Here is a 22,407-nt window from a genome sequence, read left to right as displayed (position 1 = left end):
GATGGTGACTGGCAGCGGAAGGACGTGAAAAGTGATTTTAATAAGATTTTTAATCGAATGCGTGATTTTAATTCCGTTTGATTAAGTACTACATGTATATCGATAGATGAAAAGAGATTGCATTTAATATCGTTGGCGCATTGGCAGGAAAATTGCAAAAAGTCGCGGTATCGAATTGTGATCGAGTAAAGGACAAGATATTTAATTGCAAGAAAGGTGAAGCGATGTCGATCTCAAAGCGAATCGGTGCGTGTCGAAGTAGAAAGGTTGCCAGAATTATTCCTTGTTCATAACGAAAAACAAGTAATCGTATTTTATTTATACGTCTAATTATCTTCGTCGAATAAGCCATTCTGAATTTTATGCTTGTGAAAAAAGAAATGAAGAAAATAACTCGTAATTTGCGAGTAAAGCGTATTATGTTTAGACAAATACGAGTAACGATTGGATTACGAGTGTTATGAGAATAGGTACCTATAGTGAGAATTATGTATCTATAATGAAAAAGAATCAGTGCGCCAAATCATTAGCGAGTCAAGCCGAGCGTCGTTGTCAAAGTCGAAAGTAACCGGCTAACTTTCACTAATAACCAAAGGTGTAATGGTACGGTTTAGCGCGTACACCAGCGCACCTTGACGAAACGTAGGGAACCAAGTAAGTACTATAAGAACGCGTTACGAAGCAACACGACGAAGACGTGCCACTTGTCTCTATGACCTGGTTTCGCGACCCACTTTTCTACCGAACCGCACTACGTGTGAATACGTTCTCGCTACGCCTCGCGAGTACCTTACGGTACAACGAATCGGACGAGCGGAAGTTCAGAAGCAAAATCTCACTCATTGTCAGATAAAATTCGTTTGGTGTTTTTAAAATAAATTTTTCTTCTCGACACCGCGGATACTACATATGTATATGAACGTATAAAACATTACATTTCTTTACATTTGTATGCATGTTTTTGTTACAGAAGAACAGAATAATGTGCAGTTGTAACAGACGATCGTATACGATCATCCGCAATACCATGTACGATTTTACAGAAGTCAACTAACAGTCAATTGTTTAAGAAATCTCATCAACTTTGATAAACGTTGAAGAAAGAGAAATGGAGCCGAATAATGTTTCTCTTAAAAGTCATTGTTGTTTTTTACACGCATTAAGAAGAATCAAGGATCGATTTATCGATGATGCATCGGCAGTCGAACTTTTTACCGCGACTCTGTTCAAATAAGTATCAAAAGCTTAAGTTGCAAAAGCAACTTATCTGAAAATCGTTCAATCATTATTGTACAGCTAGAAGAATTGAACTAATTAGAACTGAAAGTGATTTGAAACGATCGAATTATCGTTGATCGGCATTGATCACCGAAGTGGCAAAGAAAAGAAATGAATTCATTTGTACGTTTATTTTTCATTCTGTTCTTTGTTAATCTGTACTGTCCAAGTAACGGCAGAAAAAATGATCGGTATTTGGAGAACCTTGGTGAGTCTGTTAACTGAAAGGAACATTTACATTCTGTGTATTATATGTATCTACTTTATGAAAAATTTCAATGCGTTAATGAGATATTTTCACGTGATTCGATTTTAGATTTTGCTGATAGAGAAATTGCAATTGGGAATACGATCGATTCGGAAGGACAAATGAGATTTTTCGACGAACTTGGCTGTAAGTTTCATTTTTTATGTAGTACCTACTAATTGTAAGTATCTATAAGTAATGTGATGATAAAGCGGGAATAATTTGAGCGGATATAGGTAGTTACACTTGCTTGGGTTCGCATTGAAAAATTGACACCTTGGTGGAAGGTGGTGGTGGTGTTGATGAGGGTCGTGGTCGGTGTCGGTGTCGGGGTCGGGGTCGGGGTCGTGAACGGAGGCGGGGCGGAGCAGGCCGGGGAGGATAGAGGATGAAGAAAGCAGAGAGAAGAGCGAAGAGCGAAGAAGAGGATTGGTGGGGAGCCAATGCAAAGAAAGACGCGATGTCATAGCAATGAGAAAGCTGATGTGTCGGTGAAAGCCGCGAACGCTTCTTTGGATGCCGATACGATCCCGTCAGTCGCTGGAAGTGCATCGATTCGTGGCATTTTACGCGAGCAAGACAATTTCGAAAATCTTCAGGTTGTTGCAAGAATCAATCAGTGATCTACTATAATAGCATAGAATCGTCTATTTTTACGAATGTATCAAGTATTAAACCGAGTTAAACCGTTACCATTACCGAATACGATACCTAATACAACAAATACATGTATTTTACTAGTATCGATCGATAGATCGATAGATCGAGGATCGAGGAAACAATGTTAAAAGACAACTTGCAGAATATGTTGTTTGGATCGTTACTGATGGACGCACGGTGTTTTGAGAACAAGACGAAATTTTGATTCTCGATCGACAGAGTAGAGAATTTTGGTACCGGAAGAAAAACGATTTACGCGCATAATTATGGTAAGAGTTGCGACCACTCGTTCACGTCTATCCAATTTATGCAGAGAATAATTCCATAGATATTCGGATCATGAACGTCGTCGTTGCTGTTATTATTATACACGTGTTTCTGATTGCGAATACCTGTGCATTCGATTACGAGAACTACGGTGCAATAACGTACGATCGTTCGCTGTTCCCTACTTCTTCTCCGTCCGTATCCTCGTTTCACGGTTGGTTTTCGAAACTACACAGAGCCGAACAGCTGAACGGAAGATCAAAGAAATTGACGTTACTGGCCGGTGGTGGGCAAGCGGAACAACAAATATCGGCTAATTCACCGATTAAAAATCAATCATCGAACGAGAAAAGAGCCAAGGAAGCGAACCGAGGGAATTTCCCAACTGGTGCAACTACTTCGAATGAGTTCGATAGCTGGCAGACTCGTTTCGATCCCGAAGGAGAAAATTCGTCGGAAGAAAAGTATGATAGCGACGGGAGATTTCGAAACAGGCGAACCTTTCGGAAGAGAGCAAGTTTCGTTGTGAACAAGGATAAATCGGTGCATTTTACCGAAAGAAACTCGGCCGAACGCATCGCGATTAGAAGAGAAGCAGCAAATATAAATCGAATAAAGAAAAGCGAAGAAGGGGAACGGCTGGTTGAAGAAGAGGCTAGCGGTGACAACGAACGAGACGGTTCGTTCCCGATTGCGATCAACCTTCGACAAACACGACGAAATGTTAACGATGACGATATTTACTATTCGGATGATAGGATCGACAATAAGGAAAATTTACACAACTTTCTCGATCTGCTGAAGAAACGAATGCGCAACGGAAAATTTGAGGAATGGTTGGTAGCGGATTACAGGGAAAGACGAGGACGAGGACGGAAATTGACCAGTCACCAACAAGGTACCATCCTCGTCGAAGCTCTCAGGAAGAAACGAAATAACACCGAGGGTCATCGAGGTCATAACAGTGATCTTCAAAACAGCATAATGGATATGTTGGGTAGAAGTATGTTTCGTTTGAAAAGATTGTTTAGAATTTTGAATGAAACAAATAGCGAAATTAGGTACCTAATGCTAGTAACGATAAAACTCAACAGCTTGAAGCTATAAGCTGGTTGCTTGACTTTCCTACTCGATCTCGTCGTTGTGCGTTTAATTCACGATTTCACTTATGAAATCGCGATTCGAAACGAAAGCAACCAAGTGTTTATCTCAACAAACAGACCGAAAGAGAGCAGTAAGTTAACATGGTGCTGCATGACGGAGCAACATACAACGTACGACCGACAACCGTCGATCGGTGACACTTGACACGATCAAAAACTACCAGCTGATGTAATAAAGCGTAATTAGGAAAAAGTGTCACAAGTCGTTAGATTTTATTAAGCGTGAGGTTTAATTGTTGACGTTCAAATGTCGCGTGCTTCATGACTAACGTAAAAGTAGCTGTTTTCGAATTATGGAAGATTTTTCAGGACAGTATGTAACATAGATAGGCTACACTGTTAACTATTTTACATTGATCCTTTCGTTTCAGTGATACCACAAACATGTACGTACAAAGGGACAACGTTTGACTGCGGTCTTAGTATTAGTTGCGTTCTCGGCGGTGGTCGTCCGGTCGATCTTTGTTCAGGAGGATTGATTTGGAGTTGTTGCGTCGACGATGATGACATACCCGAAAAAATACCACGACCAACTACTGGATTGCTACAAAATGCCAGTAAGTTCTTTTCATCTCTTTTCTTATCTCTTCTCTTTTCTCTTCCATCGAACGCTCTTTTTCTTATCATTAGTATCCAATTTAGAAGTAGTTTCCAATTTTCGATTCGTGGCGTAGATGTAAAAGGTTAGCCTTTACAATTCATATCATTTGAGAGGATAAAACGGAAGTTATTTAAACGTAGCGCTTTCGCTAAACTTGGGAAATCAACATCCGTACGTGGACGATGATGTTCAAATCTACGAGAACGTGGCAAGACCAAGCAAACCGATGTATAACGTTCCTCAAAACGGCCATGGACCGAGCTATCTACATCTCGGCGACATTGCGAACAAACCGTCAACCATGATGACGACATCGACCACCACGATGACGACCGTTTACGAATCGTCGCAAACATGGAATTACGATCGGCCCTCGCACACGAGCCGTCCTACTACGCTCTATCATCATCCATTACAACTTGATTATCCGCAGGACGAATATGATGCCGTTTATCCTGATGTATCGGGAGTGTACACGCCGAGTCAGGACGTTTCAAACTCTCTGGATTATTCGAAATATCGTGGTAATCCGCATCAAGTCGCACAGATCGCACAGGTCGCACTGAAACTTTTGCACCGATACCTGAAAATCTTTTTCGACATTTCGTCCACGCCTTGTAACGTTATTCCTGATGTGGATTCCTGACAAAGTGAGCAATGTCATACCGAGGAGCACACTTAATGAACGAATAAATGTTTTCGAATCACTGTAGGTACATACCTGTGGCACGTGTTCAATGGAAAAACGGGAAGGGAAGGAATAAATGTTTCTATTTGCTTCAAATATCACTCTCTCTCTCTCTCTCTCTGTCTCTCTCCCTCCCTCCCCATCTTTATTTCTCATTCTGTTCTTTTGTTCTGTCATTTTGCACGTTTTTATACGCTGGCTTCGCTCTGGATAACGACAGAATGGAAAGCTGACTAAAGAATAAGAAGAAAAATGAGAAGAAAAAAAAAAGGAGGAAAAACGATAAGGAATGAGTTGATTGTTTTATAAGTTGATCGATATTGTTTTATCAAATAATCGCCTGATTTGGTTATCGAAATTGTTGTTGTAGTATCTTTTTTTTTCCTTTGATTACAAGAAGCATGCTTGTTTTTCGTAATTGTTTCGAAACGTGTTTATTTAAACACGTTTGGTCCGTAGATGTAATATTTTCTCTGTACCCTATGCTTATATGATTTTTTTCTTTATATCGTCTTATAGGTTGCGGTGAACTTTATACAAGAAGCAATCGAATCGTCGGTGGACACAGTTCCAGTTTCGGAAGTCATCCATGGCAGGTGAGCGAATCAAAGACTTTTTCACATTGTCCATACTTTGTTTTCTTCGCACTTTACATATAGAAATATTTAGAATTCTTTTCTGTTTACTATTCATTTTTTAGGCTGCCATTATCAAATCTGGATTCCTTTCCAAGAAATTGTCATGTGGTGGTGCCTTGCTGAACAACAGATGGGTAGTTACCGCAGCTCATTGTGTCGCGACGTTAGTATCTAGAGATAGCGGAATCTTTGGTGAAATTCGACAAATAACAATTAGAAGTTGGTAATGGGAAGTTTATAATGATAGTAAGTAATGTTTCTATCGTGTAGGACACCAAATGGTAACCTGAAAGTACGTCTTGGCGAATGGGACGTAAGGGACTCGTCCGAACGATTGTTGCACGAAGAATTTAATGTTGAGAGAAAGGAGGTAAGCGTTAAGGTTAAAACGCGTATGCATATGGGTTAAAAAATGGACAAGGAAAGAGAAGAGAAGGAGAGTAGAAAGGAAAGGAAAGTAAAGAAAAGAAGAGTCAAGTAACGGGAATAGAAACGGGAATGGGAACGGGAACTAAGAAAAGAATTAAAATAGATTAGGTATTAGGAGAAAAGATTCATAATAAAAATTACAGGTTCATCCACAATACTCGCCAACCGATTTTCGGAACGATGTGGCACTGGTAAAACTGTCGAGAACAGTGGCGTTTAAGCAACATATCGTACCCGTTTGTTTACCAGCGAAAAATTTGAAGCTCTCCGGACGCACAGCAACGGTTGCTGGCTGGGGAAGAACTAGACACGGGCAAAGTTCAGCACCGTCGATTCTTCAAGAAGTTGACGTTGAAGTATGGGCAAATATCTTTTTTTCCGTTTTCTTTCATCGTTTTGTACTTTTTTGTTTTAGTTTTTAAGATTAGAGCATACTCAATTAACGAAACGCTTCGGTACATTCAGGTTATTCCTAACGAACGATGTCAACGATGGTTCAGGGCAGCTGGAAGGCGTGAAACTATACACGATGTTTTTTTATGCGCTGGCTATAAGGAAGGTGGACGAGATTCTTGTCAGGTAGATAAATTGATCGGGGTTATACGACATTATTCGTTGAAAAAGATAAAATTCCGAAATATATAGAAATTCGTTTTGCTACAGGGAGACTCTGGCGGCCCGTTAACCATGTCGGTCGAAGGAAGGCACGTACTTATCGGTCTTGTGTCCTGGGGTATAGGATGTGGTCGAGAACACTTGCCCGGCGTATACACCAATATTCAGAAATTCGTGCCTTGGATCGACAAAGTAATGAGTTAAGTTTTTACGTATTATGCGACACGACGATACGAAAGAATATGAAAAAAAAAACGTGGTGTAAAAAAGTTTACAGATGTCATAGAGAACAAATTCTTATATACAATGTATATTAATTATACATTTATATGTACATAAGTTAGTAAGTAAGTAAGTAAGTAAGTACATATTCTATAAAATATTCAAGGGATCTGCGTTACCGAGAATGGTTTCCGAAATTATCATTGATCGATCATTTGACATATCATACGCATATCTGAAAATATTGGTAAGAATTGCGTTTTTGTAATTCGTGATTGCCCTCGTTTACTGTACGAGGACGATGGAGTATGAAAAGAGATAATCGAATAAGTCCGCCAGTCGGTATGAACGGGAACGATAAGTCTGGACGAATAATTGTGCGCTGTAAGTATTTAAATACATATAGGTAAGTACTTACTTACTTACAACATAAGCTTGTACAATGTAAATAGAATAGAATAGTGAATAGAATAATTTCTTTTAAATCGCGTATCGTAGTCGTCGTGTTAGCTGCCAGACAGAGATTTCTATAACGTCAGATTAAATTTGATTACATAGGTTTTATACAAACCGATACACTGTATAAAATCGCATCGTGTCGTATTGTAAGTATGTATGTATATAAGATTTATCATGTTATATTAGATTGTATTACATTTGCCGATCAAACAACGATATAATCAAAGCATTGAATAGTACTAGAATCAAGTGTGATTAGTTTGATAAGATATCCGGAAAGGGGATGAAAGATGATTACAGTAAGTTCTAGTGTACAAGCTAGTTGCACTGCGGTTAAATGAATGGTTTAAACGAAGTAGAATGACTAGAGGTAGTAGGTGACTGGGTAGTGGACGTTCCGTAACTGTGAAGGCATCCCTTCTCCCCCATTCGTGACCTCGGGAAAAGCTTGGCAATCGCCTATGTATGTAGAAAAAGAGGGAAATAGCGAGTAAAAAGAGAAGAGAGAGTAAAGGAGACAGATGGAAAGCTGCGAGAACCAAAGAGAGGGACTAGGTGAAACGTTTGAGACGGAGGTGGAAGGTAAGTTGCTAATTAGAGCCAGATTAAACGCTTGTCTGGGGAACCATTTTCCTTGCCGTTCCTCGCCGTGCTCGGAAGAGGATGAGTGCGAAGAGCCAGTCGTCCCATAGAAGAGTAGGGGCTGAAAAAAGGCAAGTAGGCAAGGGTGGCTAAGGCTGCAACGTGGAGGGGATAACTCGACTCCGGTTGGAGGCAGGACCGGGGCTTAATGAAAAGTGTTTGCCCCGTAAAAGTTAAGATTAATTGGCGCTCGGGGGGTGGTTACCGCGGTAATCAGCCAGTGCCAGTGGTTTTCAAACCTAACGTACTTGTTCCACGTTGTTGCCTTCTTTACAATTTTCCCTTTCTCCTTTTTCCTTTTTCTTTCTTCCTTTTTCCTTTTTCACTTTTTCTTTATTTTATCTTACGATATATAGGTACTTACTACTCCAGTTTCATGAACGAATTATTTTTTCTTAGCTGTCGTGTCTAAAAAATTTCAAAGACTCTTCAAGTGGCGCATAAATTCTACGTAAATGCTTGAATTAGAGACAAACGCTCGTAGCAAGATCAATTTTCTTGCCCTTTCGATTTCGGTTGAGCGTTACTGAAACGAGAAGTTAATTTGGTGACACCTAGTTTCATTAACAACGCCATTAAAAGTAATGGCTGGTGAGGGCTGAAGTTGGCGATGCGGCCGCATGGGGGCCGGAAGATTCTAATTAGGAAATAGACATCGCACCGAGGCGAGGATCGAACGTTAACGGAGTCCAATAGTCGAATAGGCTATAGACGAAATGATAGAGTAAGAGGAGCGAGCGAGTTGAAAGGGAATGCGAAGAAAAATGAAAGGCGTAGAAAAATATGAGTGACACGAATGTTGTCATCACCTACTTATTGTTAGATTTTTACAAAGCAAAACAGAGGGACATGGATAGAGAAATGTGCGATCAGATTTACAAATAACAGCATTTACATTTTCCACGCGTATACACGAGGCAATGCCAAATCGATACATGACACCAATTAAGATTTATCTATGGCCGGTGATAGCTAATCTAGCTGTTGATCAAGCAATCTTATCCCTGCGATAAGAGAGGATAAATTAACCATCAAATCGTTAATTACCTTCGAGACGGGATAACAAGACTTTATACGCGCGGTATTTGTCCTAATTTTTTATCGCTAAAAGCGCTAAAGTTGGCCCACTCACCACTTAGAAGCATCAATATCATTTAGGTTTACTAGTAACTTTATCTGGACTTTATACTGGTCGCAACGATTGAGAGATGTTTTGTGTAAAATAAACGCACACGTATGTACCAGGTAGGTGTAGGTAAGTAATTAAATCGTCGCGTTGATGAAACTTTCTTTCTTTTTCTTTGCTCGAGGAAGAAGAAAGGTAATGAAGAAAGTAGAAATTATTGAAAATATGTTGAAAGAACGTAGAATAGAACAGAGTAAAATAGAATAGAGGAGAGAGTAGAATAAAAAAAATAAATTAGACTTGTCGTGACGGAGCATAATCACCGCTGAAAATCTTTGGTGTTTACTCGGCAGTTGAGGAGAAAAAGGTACTACCTGCGTACACAAGTGTAGGTATATCTGTGGGTATGCGCGTATGCGTATGCGTATACATAGGGCATGCACAGCATCGTAAAGATGGTCATAGCGATACAGCTACATATGTGTGTATGTATCGTTTAGAGTGTACGAAAAACCTTTTTTATATTTACAATAATTGAACACCCGTAATATCAAAAATCGTACAGATCGATAAAAAGAAGTGAAATTTTTGAAATCTGACCAACCAGCAATAATCTGCATTTGTCACCATACCGTAGATGCACACACAAGAATCAGACGCATTAGGAGAGTCGTGAAAAATGTTGACTAGTTATGCGCAGGTTGGACGTGCTTCGACCCTTGAGTAAATATTCTTCCCTTCGTATTATTTGGTTAAAAAGCAGTGGCCAACGAACTCGTATCGTTTGCCTTTCGACTCGTACCGCATGAGCTACCTTAGAAGCGCTATAAGGACAGGCAAGAGTCACGAAACTCTAGGTAACATAACAAGTACGAGGAGCAACAGAGCGATCGTTATAACGATCCATCATTCTTTTACTAACGATCCATCGTTGCTTCAAACACATTATCATATGTCTACGTTACAAAGTCAAATTCACGTTGCGTCGGTAAGAATATCTGAAATAAAATACGTAAAGACAATTATCGATATTTTATCACTCGTTTCAAAAGTATCTACTCATTATACATATGTATATGTAGTATAATAAATTGTTTCTTTCTCAAAAACATTGTACATTTTTGTTTTCTTCTTCCTTTACCCCTTTGCAGTGTTTTAAGGTACAGAAATCAATACCTGCAAGAAAAAAAATTCTAAATATTAGAGTAAACGGTTTAAAAACGAATAAACTTTATCAGCTGGATAAGCAAATGCGTCGTAGGACCCACATCAAATATCATGCCTGACAACCGATAACAGGCCGATTACTCGAAAACTGGGTGTGATTCCTATTACGCGGCTATTAACTGTTTGATAAAGTGATATATATATATATATATATATATAAGTATATCGTTAATGTTTTCTTCAGAAGATTGTAAAGAAATGTAGAAAACGTAAAGTAACAATAATGTCATCGTCGTTGCCGCAACGCGCCATGTCGCGTCCTCCTCGGTATGCTTGTTGATTATTCATCAAACTTAATCGACGATAAAATGATGTGTTGATAGATTTAAAGATGGAAAATAATAGGGAACAAAAAAGCTAGAAAGATAATACGTATTATATCCTTGCCAATCATGACACTTAGGTAATTAGATGAATAGAAATTTTCTATTAGAGAAGCTACATACCGTAATAGGAGCTACCCATTAACTTGACATAGTAAGTTTGCATCAGGAACCGTTCTATGTATACCTATTTGATGCTTCTTTTTGTTGTTTTCATTTTCTCTTTTATTAGCTTAGTTTTACAAATCTTCTCGCTACCACCAACTACCAACTAGCATATAGTGTCTTCTTCCTTACCTTAGATCGGTATTTCTACATAGATAGTATCTTGACGAGGTGCATAAATTCAACGAGCCGAAGGAATTTTACCGTGTACGGGAACAGCGTGAAACTAAATTCTATATAGTTTTATAGTGGAAATCCGTCGCCCGGGGATTGAGGCTGAATGCTTAAAGCTTAGGTGCGGGATTCAGAGTTCTATGCTGGAAGCTCGAAGCTCGAAGCTCGGTGCTTGGGTAGATATAGTACTTGGTGTTTAGTGTGCTCAAAGCTGGTGAACGGAGAATCGAGAATCGAGAATCGGGAATCAGGAATCGGGAATCGGGAATCGGGACCTGGGAGTTGAGGCTAGAAACCGATGACATACGGGCGGTTCGAGGATAGAGGGGAACAAAGGGGATGCTCTGTAGGCGTGGCAGAATCGCGAAGTATACCGCGATAGGCGTGGCAGAATCGACTGACCGCGGAAACGCGGCAGCAGAGGGGAGCGGTTTTCCCGTTACGGACACGCGGTTCCTCGCGACGTCACTTTGCGGCGCGGCGTCGAGCTAATCGCTCGTATTGCCGCCAAATCGAAACCAGCGTGTTTGATCGTCCGTGGTGGAAATTTCGTTGGTCGTTGGTAATTGGTTTGCGGTGTTTTACGTTGCTGTATTCTGTATTTATCCTTTACCGTGTCGCGTTTCGTGTTTCGTGTTTCGGGTGTCATAGAAGAGACCGAAGAAGAAAAATTAAAAAAAAATACGGCTGCGTGAAAGATTCGCATCGCCTGTCAAACAGTTGCGATCAATTTCGAAGAGTGATCTTCGTTTATTTGGCCGATCGGTCGCGGTCGGTTGTGCGGTCGATCGATCGATCGATCGAATTCCGTACACCGATCGGAAGTCGATCGGCCATCGATCCATCGTCGATCCGATCATCGATCGAATATCCGTCGGATATTTAAATCAATCTTGCCTCTCGTTCGTAGACAATTGAATTTGACACGGTCAGTGAACAGAACTGGTCCAAGTTTCAAGTGGTATTACGATAGTTGCGTTTGAAATTTGGTGGTGCTTGTAAGAAAAACTGGTAACCAGTAAGCAGGTATGCGCTAACGATCGATCTTCGACTTAGCGAGCCCAGGTATGCATTATAACGCGTCAAGCATTTCGGAGGACTCGTATTTACGGCATAGACAGCAAGAATATCAGCAACGACATCGAACAACTGGTGAACATACTGTTTACGTGTACGGTGTTCGGCAAAAGACTCGTGGTCGTAGTTGTTCGCCAAGATTGGATCAAGTGGAATCGTCGAGTAACATCACCGCTGCTGCCGCCGCCATCGCGATCGGGAATAGAAGCGAAACGGTCCGTTTGCTAGAAAACGGATCTCCGTCGGAGGTTGAAGAGGAATCGCGAATGTCGAGATATCGCGAGGAGTTTGATGCGAAACGATCCTCCTTTTCGAAGCAGGACCAGGATTCGTTGAATTTTCTCCGAGATCCGGAAAATGGAAGCGTAACGTGTTTCACCGAAGAAATGGTGTCTGCGGTTGCGAGCCATTACAGAGATGCGGATCATTCGCCTGATAGAACTTCCCCGCACGAGTATACCATTCATACGACTGACAAACGTCATAATTCTCTTGGAAAAACGTCTTTCTGTATCGACGCGCTTCTCGGTCGCGCTACCGGCAAGCAGGAGAACCACGATTACGATCGATCGGAACGTAGTCAAAGATTATTGTTTGAAACTCGAAATTCTATCGTGGACGGAAGCAACCCTTGTTTAGCTAATTGTTTGCTCCGTACTCGTGAACAAGAGACCTCTTGTACTCACGGAGTTGCGAGTGGAACGGAAACGGGAACGGGAAGAGGAATCGGTACTGGAACCGAAGTTGCTACTGGAACTGGAAGTGTGACTGTTACTGGGTCCGGAACGGGAGCTGAAATTGCAACCGGAATCGGAATTGGAATTGGCATCGAAATTGGAAATGGAAATGGAAACGGTAATGGGAACGGTACTGGAATCGCAATCCTGGGAACGGACGAACAAAGAACATCGTCTTCTTTGGGAAATATTTTGAATCCAATATTTGACAAGCCTGTTCAACACGGCTCGAATTCGCCAAAGTTAAGTGTTATCCGCGAGGACGGCGACCGATCTATACGCGAGATTTGTTTGTCCGACACTCGTGCAGAATCCGTCGAGGCAACGACACTATCGATTCAACGCGGTAAAGCGATATTCAAAGGAAGCGAAGAGAGTGGAGGATTTCGAATCGATCGGTTAGAAAACATCGAGGATGATGCTTCGATCGAAGTTGATCCAACGAGAACCGGAAGTGCTAGCTCCGGAAGTAACGCGAGCCGTAGCCCCGTCTCGAGTCCCCCGATTTCCCCGGGCTCGGAGGAACCTAGCAATAATAGCGTTTCCGGTAATCCGAATTTACCAAGCGGTCACTACGGTGCACTAGCTGGTGGTACCGCTGTAGCTCGTCAAAATCAAACTCTTCTCTTACATCCGACCGGCCCTCTTATTCATCCCGGAGGATTATATTACCATCCTGCGAGTGGTAGCGCGTTTCATTCTATACACAAGGAAACTCAACCCGTTGGACACTCGCAAACTGCTGGACCTCATCCTCAACAGCATCATATTCATCCGCTTCAACTCGAGTGGTTAGCCAGAACTGGAATGTTGTATCCCAGGTTACCTGCAGACTTAGCTGGTGAGTTTTCATCGACATCTACATATTATACGATCAACTAATCATTCCTTTGCCGATTATCTTACTCAAAGTTGTTACTTCATTTCACTATAGGTACTTGATACCTACATGTAATAGAATCGTTTATCTATTTACAAATACCTATACATTTCCTCTTTTTGAAATGATACCTATTGCAAAAGTTCCTTCACCAACGTGTCGTCGCTTCAAATCGATGGATTTTAAATACCCAATTTCTTTATCGTCGCTCGGAAGTTGAGTAGCTACATATACTATTAAGTGAATCTTCTTTCGCCTTTTTTTCTTATCGATTACTTCTCTCTCTTTTTTTCCCATGCTATACATATTGTACGTAAAATACATAGGACATATGTATGTACAGGTAGGTATATGAATGTGTTCTATCAGTCGTTTTGCAGACCTTTTCGATAAATAGTAGTACTCACCCCATTTGGTTTCAGATAAAAGATTTAATGTGTTAGCAATTCAAAAGCAGTTGGATGAAGTAATCTAGAGTGTACGATAACCAATGTGGTTTAGGCCGATAATGATTCTCCTTGACAAAAAATTCGATTAGGTCGATTCGACTGCGTTCGAATGGAACGATATCTTGAAAAATGTGTACTCAAGATACGTCACCGGTCGTATAGTTAATCATTTCTGTGCTTCTGACTGCGTTTTACGTATTGCTATCTAACATGATGATTTTAGTTAAAAATAAGGGGCATGTTCTTTAATTTTACCGTAAAACAAGAACAATGTGGTTAATGTAGGTGAACAGATTGCTCGTACGGCACGGCAGATAGTCTGTGTTTACATGCCTAATGTAATGCTTTACCACGACTACGCATTACTATAGGTACCTATAAGTATACGTGTTATATACATCTACGTATAGGTAGATAGATCACAGGTAGCACATCTATAGGTATAAGATATTGATCGTATATTCACGTTTTCATGTTAATTGTTAAACGATAACATTACATATACCTACATGAAGAAAATCTTGAAAATAACGTACAATAAAATTACTTTTAATCGAAGAAAGTGTGACTGTATTAAAAAACAAGCTGTAACGTGAGATAAAATTTTCAAAGAAAAACCGAAATAATTAGCTAAAGAATTGCCGAAAATAGAGAATGAAAGGGACCATGTGCCCGTTACTGCGGTAAATTTCATGCTTAGAGGAGGAAAAATGAAAAAGAAACGTGGCCGCGTTGTCTAGCTAATCAGTCGAGAGCTTTTATCGAACAAATTGGTCAGTGAACGTAGCGAGCCAGGTTTGCCGAGATGAACCGAATTCGAATAAATGGGAACGAAGATGCAGGAGAGAGAGAGATAGAGAAGGGAGCGAGGAGGATCGCTAGAGAACACAGGGATGGCGGCGAGTAAACGTACTGTGTGGGTGTATATGAGAGAGAAGGGTAAGGGGAGGTCGCAGAAAGGAGTGAGAAGAGAAAGAGAGAGATGGTTGTCGAGGGGTTGGAGTTGGGGGTGGAGAAATGAGAGCGGGGATGGGGTACTCGGAGCAGAGTGCGGGGTACTTTCTGTCAGATGATCCTGATTGGTAGTTGCCGAGCAATCCAACGTCGACGAAAAAGGCGAAAACCCGATAGCGTAAAACGAGCAACGAGTACAAAAAAGCGCTCTCGCGGAATAAAATAAAACGATCGCGTTTAGCCCCACCTGAAGCAGCCGTTATCGCGTCGACGGGAAACACGGACACGACTTGTTAAAAAAATCGTTGGATGGAAGTGCTGTCCCGTTCGGTCCTTTTCTCTCTCTTTCTCTCTCGCTCTCTCTCTCTACTTCGTCGCGTTTCTCTTTTCTTCTTCTGTCTCTTATACCATTGCATTCTCGTATACTTTCGATGGATGTGTAAATAACGATGAGTGCACGACTCATCGGGTTGGTACTGCGACACGATAGAAAGGTACGGGGTAAAGGTAGGAGAGGCAAGCTTTTATTTGTGGAATATTTGTCGGGCGTTATACCAGAGCGCCAACACCATGTTTCATCTATTTTGAGTCGAATATTGAAATTTAACTAGTGCGATGCGGGAGAATGGGAGGGAGAGGAGGGTGCACTGGTATCGTGGCCACGAGTATTTCGCGATCTTCTGTCCCCGATACATCCCCGAATGTCAATATCTCTGCCTCGTGTATGTACATAGACTGAAAACTGTACCTCGTACGCTCTCGTGTGTCTAGCCGCATGCCCGATACCAGTTTACCTTCGGATTAATCGAAATCGACCGAAACACGATGTTTCATCTCTTTTATATTTACGTGATATCGATGCGTGTAGTCGAAGCAAAATATAATATTTTTTGCAGGTAATGTCTCTTTCATTTGCGCCGCCATGCCATGCCGTAGATACTCATTGTCAGCTTTGCCCGCTGGTATTTCGGCGTGTATTAAGTGGCATCTGGTCTATTTAAGTCGAAATATTAGTTTGCAAAATTACCGATAGGTAAAAGAGGAAAAACAAAAGAAAGAAAATACTTCTTATATCGGTTTATGCCATCTAACTTTTGTAAAATTTTTCATCCCTTTCTTTTTACCTTCTCTATTTATGCTTTTTATAACATATCGTTCTACGTCATCTTATCCGTATGATTTATCATTGCTTTAAAATATATTTTTCAACGTTATATATACATATACATATATACCGTGCTTTTACGTTCCCTCTTTCGCCAAGAATCGGTTAGGTTCTACAAAATGCGAAGTAAAAACAATGGCGGAAGATGTCGAAGAGATGGTAGGAGGTCTGCCAACAAAAGGGGATGATACCCGAGAGATGAAGCACGCGAAGGGTTGGTGGATGATTTAATTAGTTAATTGTGCGTCATTCATCCGTCTATTCATCCCCTTCGCCCTTCTCTCGACGAGATAGCATAACGCCGACGCAGACGTTTCACAGTTACCATGGAAACTCCGCGGACTTATATAGACCGTTCTAACAGCTAATTTCACCCGACTTTGAAATGATTCAAAAACGTAAATAGATTCTATTTCTTTGCCGAGCTTTTTCTTTTCTAATCCAATACCAAGTACTTATAATCGTGTGCCTATGTATCTATACATATGTATAATATGTATTTGTTAAATGTTATCGAGAAACTTTTAAAGACGTACAATTTCGGTAAGGATAGATAAGTATGCGTTTGAAAAGTAACATATATGAACTATGTGTATGGAAGAAAATTGGCAGATGCGTATATGAAGAGTAGGTACGTATGTATACAGGACTGTTGGTAGGTAAATACGTGAAAGTTGGTGGTCGTCACCACGTCGCGGCGCGGCGCGGCGCGGCGCGGCGTCGCATCGCGTTGCGCCATGCCGCATCCGTCTACCTATCTATAGGCATATAGCCAGTAATGGTGTTTCTGAATTAGCTGTCAGCTAGTTTGGCCGGCCGCAAGCAAACAGATCTTGGTTACCCGATGTGTAACGTTCCACGTTCGCCCAAACCAATCCTATATCTCTATGATCTGGTCTGATCGTGTCGTAACCATGAGCGCGTGCACACATCGTGTGGTGGCACGACTTTGTGGATACTTGCACGTGTCATATCAAATACTAAATGCAATTTTATTGATAGGTATACGGCTTACCGCGCATAACAAGGCGATAGAAATGTGTGTGTGCATGGCATTGAAAACCAATTAAATTTCAAACATGTATGTGTAAGCTCGAAAATTGTTTTTTCTTAGAATACCGTTTCTAAGTACTTACTTACGTGAAAAAAGAAAAAGAAGATAAATAGAATATGGTATTTTTGTATAATTGTGAGAACAATAAAAGGAAAAAGTCCGATGATAAAAGTAGATGGTAACGTTTTGAATGTTTATGGCGTGATTTGTGGTGAGTTCACGAGGCGAGTTTCAAATTAAATCCAACCATTTCGAGTAGGAAGAATAATCCCTGAGAAAAGTTTGCCAACTTTTTCTTCCTCGGTGCATTATACCTATATAAGTAAGTACTATAATGTACATACTTATGTACACCGTATCTAGTCTTGCCACCGACTTTCACGGATCTCTGACTGTAACGCGAAGGAAACTGGAGTCGATGACGTCTCAAGATCGCGAGTGGAAAGTATGGAGCGTATGGTGTAGAGTGTAGAGTATAGGCTGTGCAAGTGTAGAGTATAGAGTAGAGCGTAAAGCGTTTGGGAGACGGTGGGTACCGACTAGATGTACGTTACCCTCGCCTGTCTTCCTTCACCTCCTGTACGAGGGGTTCGGTTTTCGGGGGCGGGTCGTATTGGGAACTCGGGGGCTGCAGGCGGAGCTTCTACCGCTCTGCGAGGCAAAGAGAGGGAGAAAGACCTCGCGCGCGCACACACGATTGCTCACCGTCACCACCCATCGACGGAAGTTGAGAAGAACCAGCAGAAGTAGAATAAGAATGTGGATGGTATCGAGGATACCGAGCCTATGCGATTCCTATAGGTAGTTACTTACAACAAAGTGTGTCGGGAAATGAAGAAAGATACTACCGTCAAAATTGAGCAGTTCTTCTAGACGAGAACGTGTTTTATTTTACGAACATTACGAGTCCGGCAATGAATCTGATTAAGATAACAGGACAATAGAAGAGCGAAGAGTGGTAAAAGAAAAGGAGAGGGGGCAAATAGGGAAAGTGGAGAGAGGAGAGAGGAGAGAGGAGAGAGGAGAAAGGAGAAAGGAGAAAGGAGAAAGGAGAAAAGAGAAAAGAGAGTAGCGTTAAGTAGAGATAATGGCTGGTGTTTACCGGCACGGTGAACAGCATGATTTAAGGGTGACCTGGCGTGAAGCGGCTAATAGGACCCCAAATAAATTAAATTATCATGATAAAAGTGTAGCGGGGTGAAAACGACGTTAACCTGAACGGCACCCTACCGGTTTAGTCTGTACAGAGGAGTAGGAAAATGGTGATTGTCCACTCGATGGTGGGCCGCCCTTCTTGTTTACCGACATCTGTCATAACTCGCACCATTTCACCCTACCATCTTTTCGTTAGTATAGTTTATGTAACTTTTAAGCATCGTTCACGCTTTTATTCCATTTTTTTCATTCGATTTAAATGTTACAGATTATACGAGACGATATTACAATGAGAACATAAAACTAATCGAATTATCGAGTGATTGTCAAAAGTCAAACTTTTCACGATCTTCTGATGCCGCGTCTCACCACTATTCCGCGCTGCAGAATGAAATTTTAAAGGGAATTTTGATCACGCGACGATACATCAAATTTGATAAATGCATTAAATCGTACAAAGAAATGAAAGCAATGATTGAAGTAGCTAATAATTGTCAGGAAACGGCTCTGGTCAAAAGGGGGAATTGAGCGAACGGAGCATATGTGCACAGCGGGTGGCAAACCGCCCTTTAAAGGGACGATTAATATCTATGTACCTACTTACGTATCACGTAAATAACCAAAGCAAAACTGTCAGCTAGCTATCTGTTTGCATAAATACTAAAGATCGCAAACGAAAGCTTTCGTAAAAAAAGAATAATGTTCTTTCGAACGAAAGGAAATAGCTTAGACGTATAATTATAATAGTTTGCTAATTGTTTGAGATGCGACGCATCAGCGTGTATCTTGGCTTAGCTCTCCCTAAGGTAGATAGAAAAATGAAATACACCCTCGGTGTCGCGAACGTTTGAGCCGTAAGCGGCTGATTAACAGCGACATAATGGTATCGCACGTTTCAGATTAATCTGAGTGTACGCGCGACTAAACATTGCCATGTGTACAAACATTGACAGCCGGTCACGCACTTGCTAGTTAGCGTCGAGGGGTGGATCGTCGTCAGCTAGAAGCAAGCGATAGAAAAAATTCACGTGATGGTGAACCACATCCTGAACTTTACCTTACTTTACTTTGCTTTCAATTTTTCTTCCTTTCTACTGTAGCTATCTATCTATCTATCTATCTATCTATCTATTTACTATATCTACATATCTGTATGTATTTATTTTCATACATATTAACGATGAGAGTTTGTGCCAATGCGATGGCAGGTAGGCTATGTTAATACTTCATTAATTCTGGCAAACAGGGATAATGAGAAATACAGCATTTTCGCTTCCGGTCGATGAAAAGATGAAGGAAGCACATGTTTTAGCAGAAGAGCAGCTGATTTATCTGTAAATCAGACACAAGCATTGTAAGCGATTTTCTGAAATTTTTATTCAGCAGGTTCGAGCATTCCCTCGTATCGTAGCCTTATTGATTTTATGAAGGAAAGAGATTAAACTGTGTCTTGATTTACGCGCGTGGAATCGTCGTAGTGGAAAGAGATTCGAGCCTGGCCAAAAGTCGTTCATAGGGCTAATCGTTGGGGCGGTCACCCTACTTTTCCGTCCCTGTTTCCAACCCCAAATCATACCATCGCAACCCATAGGGGTTTATACTTGCGATAATTGCATTAGCATTCGATGATTTTTATTAGTATCCGTTCCCCGATTGGTATTAATACGAGGCAATGAGATTATCGATGGCGTGTAACGGTAACGATCGCGTATCTCCCTTCTCCCTTCTTCATTCCTTAATTTTCTTCATTTTCTTCATTCTCCGAGCAAAGAATTTTTATTCGTTTCTTTTCGTGAGTACATAATTAGGAACTCGATACTTGTTAATTCCTTTGCAATAGCTACATACTAATGATATGTGTTTTGATACATTTGCCTGTATAGGATGCGCGGCTCAACACGCTCTCCTTGGAAAAACTAGAAGGCCAAGAACCGCCTTTACGTCGCAACAACTTCTTGAATTAGAAAAACAATTTAGACAGAACAAGTATCTTAGCAGACCAAAGAGATTCGAAGTGGCCACCTCGTTAATGCTTACGGAGACCCAGGTAAGAGTTTTCTTTAGTATAATATTTTCGATTTTATCTTCTTTGCGTCTTTATTTGCGAAAGGGTTACAATTGTAAAGATAGATGCACGTACAAATAATGTAGGTATTACAGAGTGGTAAAATCTCGTTTTCCAAAAGGAAGAAATTTCTTGCTGCGAGATTACGTGGTCACACATGTTGAAGAGAAACTAGGAACCGAGAAAGAGGGAGTAAAGCCTCTAGAGAAATCGGTGAAATAATCCAGCACCCTTCTCTCTTGTCGCGTCGCGTCGCGTCGCGTCGCGTCGCGTCGCGTCTCGTCTCGTCTCGTGTCGAGACGAATCTGAACGAACGAATCTCTCATGTAGTATGTACCTAGTTCAACAACTTAAACATAACTTTGAGCTTACGTATTCTGACAGATCGCGCTAGGCAAATAGTAACAAAAGTCTGAGTTATGGCAGACTGAGTCCCTGATTTGTTTCGATATTTTTTTTACCGATCCTTTTTCAAACTGTTGTCTTTCGAATATTCGAGTAGTGTGCACCGTGCACTATCGCCTTTTCTCTCACGGCCTACATAATGCCCATCTATGTACATACATATATGTATGTAAGTAATAATATTAATTGAACATTCGCGTTCGAATAACAGAGATTTCAGATTCGGTAGTGGCATACCACGCCAGCGATTGCCAATTATTTTCGAGCTTTCTTTTTTCTTACAACTCAACTCTCAACTTTCTTCTCCTTCTTCTCTTTTTTCTGTATTTTAGTGATTTCGTATTCTGGTATTCTAACACGTGCCTATTACGACGAAAAGAAAGCACAGTTCCCTCGAAGGGTGAAAATGTACTAGGGCTGAAAACGAAGCGGGTTGGTTCGAGCGCATGATATGTTGTCTGAAAGATTTACATCGTTTTCTCACGGAGTTGGGGAAGAAAATATCGAGTTTTGACATTCGTGCTAACTCGAAGAATTGCCTAACACTCTAACGCTATAAATCATTTATTTATCTAACAGTTAGAATTCATTTTATCGTTTTCGTATCGTTTCTCTTCCTTTGTTTCTTTCTTTATTATACATAAATATATGTATACCTATTCTACTTTCTCGAAATTTTCTATTTTTTTTTCTTTCTTCTTACTTATCGTCAGATCTGTCTGTCTTCTTGAATAAGTACTAATTGTACTATTTGTATCCGCGACACTGATAAAAATAATAAGTAGGTATCTTTGTATTCAGGTAAAGATCTGGTTTCAAAATCGACGGATGAAATGGAAAAGGAGTAAAAAAGCGCAACAAGAGGCAAGGGCAAACAACAAGATGGAAGACGGTGGAAACGTACGAAGCACGGAGAAGGAAGCTGGAAGCGATCCGAATCCAAACTCACCGAGTTCGCAGGACGATGGTAAAGGAACGTTGCAAGAAACACAAAGAAGTACGAACGAACTTCAAGAACCTCTTTATCGGCCTTACGTGGTATAAAACTCTGACCAAAGTACTAGCTGTCGTAGCAGTGTGCCAAACAAGAACTAACAATAATGTAAGTTGTTATTGCGCGTACTCCTGTACCAGTGGCTATTTTCTATGGTACATTCGATCGCTTTCGGAAATTTCGGAGTTTTAATACGACTATTACCATGCGCAGACTGGATAAAGGATAACGTACGAAATTAAAAAAATATTCATTTGCGTGTCGTTTAGGGTTTAAAAATGAAAAGTCAACGAAACGAAATCAGAGTACATGTACATACATACTTACAATATACCTATGCCGATGTAAGTAAATTACATAAGAAATGCGATTTATAATTTACATGGAACACTTGTATGGAAATGGAGGGAACAGTAAGATCAACAGCGACAAGTACACATGTACCTCTATGTACTTGAATGTAAGTATACGACCGCACGAAATTAATCGAATCCCCTTCGGTTCAATTGTTTCTTGAACCATTTTAAAAACTGAAATAACTAGTTTAC

At 40.7% G+C, this 22,407-nt stretch overlaps 2 protein-coding genes across 5 annotated transcripts; both read left to right on the top strand.

The window, feature by feature from the left end:
• The first annotated feature begins 67 nt into the window (after positions 1–67).
• On the top strand, positions 68–7,592 carry LOC117603468 (serine proteinase stubble). 4 transcript variants are annotated; one of them, XM_076688088.1, is made up of 10 exons: positions 68–216; positions 971–1,486; positions 1,595–1,672; positions 3,987–4,172; positions 5,424–5,500; positions 5,605–5,705; positions 5,813–5,912; positions 6,115–6,327; positions 6,437–6,550; positions 6,635–7,556. In XM_076688088.1, the coding sequence occupies exons 2-10, from the start codon at positions 1,390–1,392 to the stop codon at positions 6,788–6,790; spliced, it is 1,122 nt and encodes a 373-aa protein (XP_076544203.1). In that variant the 5' UTR covers positions 68–216; positions 971–1,389; the 3' UTR covers positions 6,791–7,556. The 4 variants fall into 4 exon arrangements, with proteins under 4 accessions (XP_076544203.1, XP_034178559.1, XP_034178554.2 ...); XM_034322668.2 differs by having other exon boundaries at positions 68–654; XM_034322663.2 differs by lacking the exons at positions 68–216; positions 971–1,486; positions 1,595–1,672 and adding exons at positions 2,006–3,455; positions 4,357–4,740 and having other exon boundaries at positions 6,635–7,592.
• Positions 7,593–11,412: 3,820 nt separating this feature from the next.
• exex (motor neuron and pancreas homeobox extra-extra) lies at positions 11,413–22,097 on the top strand. Its single transcript, XM_034322107.2, has 3 exons — positions 11,413–13,579; positions 20,279–20,442; positions 21,667–22,097. Exons 1-3 carry the CDS (start codon positions 11,992–11,994, stop codon positions 21,907–21,909), a joined length of 1,995 nt encoding a protein of 664 aa, XP_034177998.2. The 5' UTR covers positions 11,413–11,991; the 3' UTR covers positions 21,910–22,097.
• Positions 22,098–22,407: the final 310 nt, after the last annotated feature.

The sequence above is a fragment of the Osmia lignaria genome, chromosome 4, assembly GCF_051020975.1.
Source record: "Osmia lignaria lignaria isolate PbOS001 chromosome 4, iyOsmLign1, whole genome shotgun sequence".
NCBI classification, from domain to species: Eukaryota; Metazoa; Arthropoda; class Insecta; order Hymenoptera; family Megachilidae; genus Osmia; species Osmia lignaria.
The sequence above is the reverse complement of the archived record's forward strand: the minus strand, read 5'-3'. Positions and strand labels throughout refer to the sequence as shown.

Coding starts and splice junctions, on each gene's coding strand:
- LOC117603468 (XM_034322663.2), top strand. CDS start 2,525: ATGAACGTCGTCGTTGCTGTTATTATTATACACGTGTTTCTGATTGCG. Junction 5,706..5,812: donor GCAGCTCATTGTGTCGCGAC/GTTAGTATCTAG, acceptor TCTATCGTGTAG/GACACCAAATGGTAACCTGA. Junction 5,913..6,114: donor TTAATGTTGAGAGAAAGGAG/GTAAGCGTTAAG, acceptor TAAAAATTACAG/GTTCATCCACAATACTCGCC.
- exex (XM_034322107.2), top strand. CDS start 11,992: ATGCATTATAACGCGTCAAGCATTTCGGAGGACTCGTATTTACGGCAT. Junction 13,580..20,278: donor GTTACCTGCAGACTTAGCTG/GTGAGTTTTCAT, acceptor TTGCCTGTATAG/GATGCGCGGCTCAACACGCT. Junction 20,443..21,666: donor TAATGCTTACGGAGACCCAG/GTAAGAGTTTTC, acceptor CTTTGTATTCAG/GTAAAGATCTGGTTTCAAAA.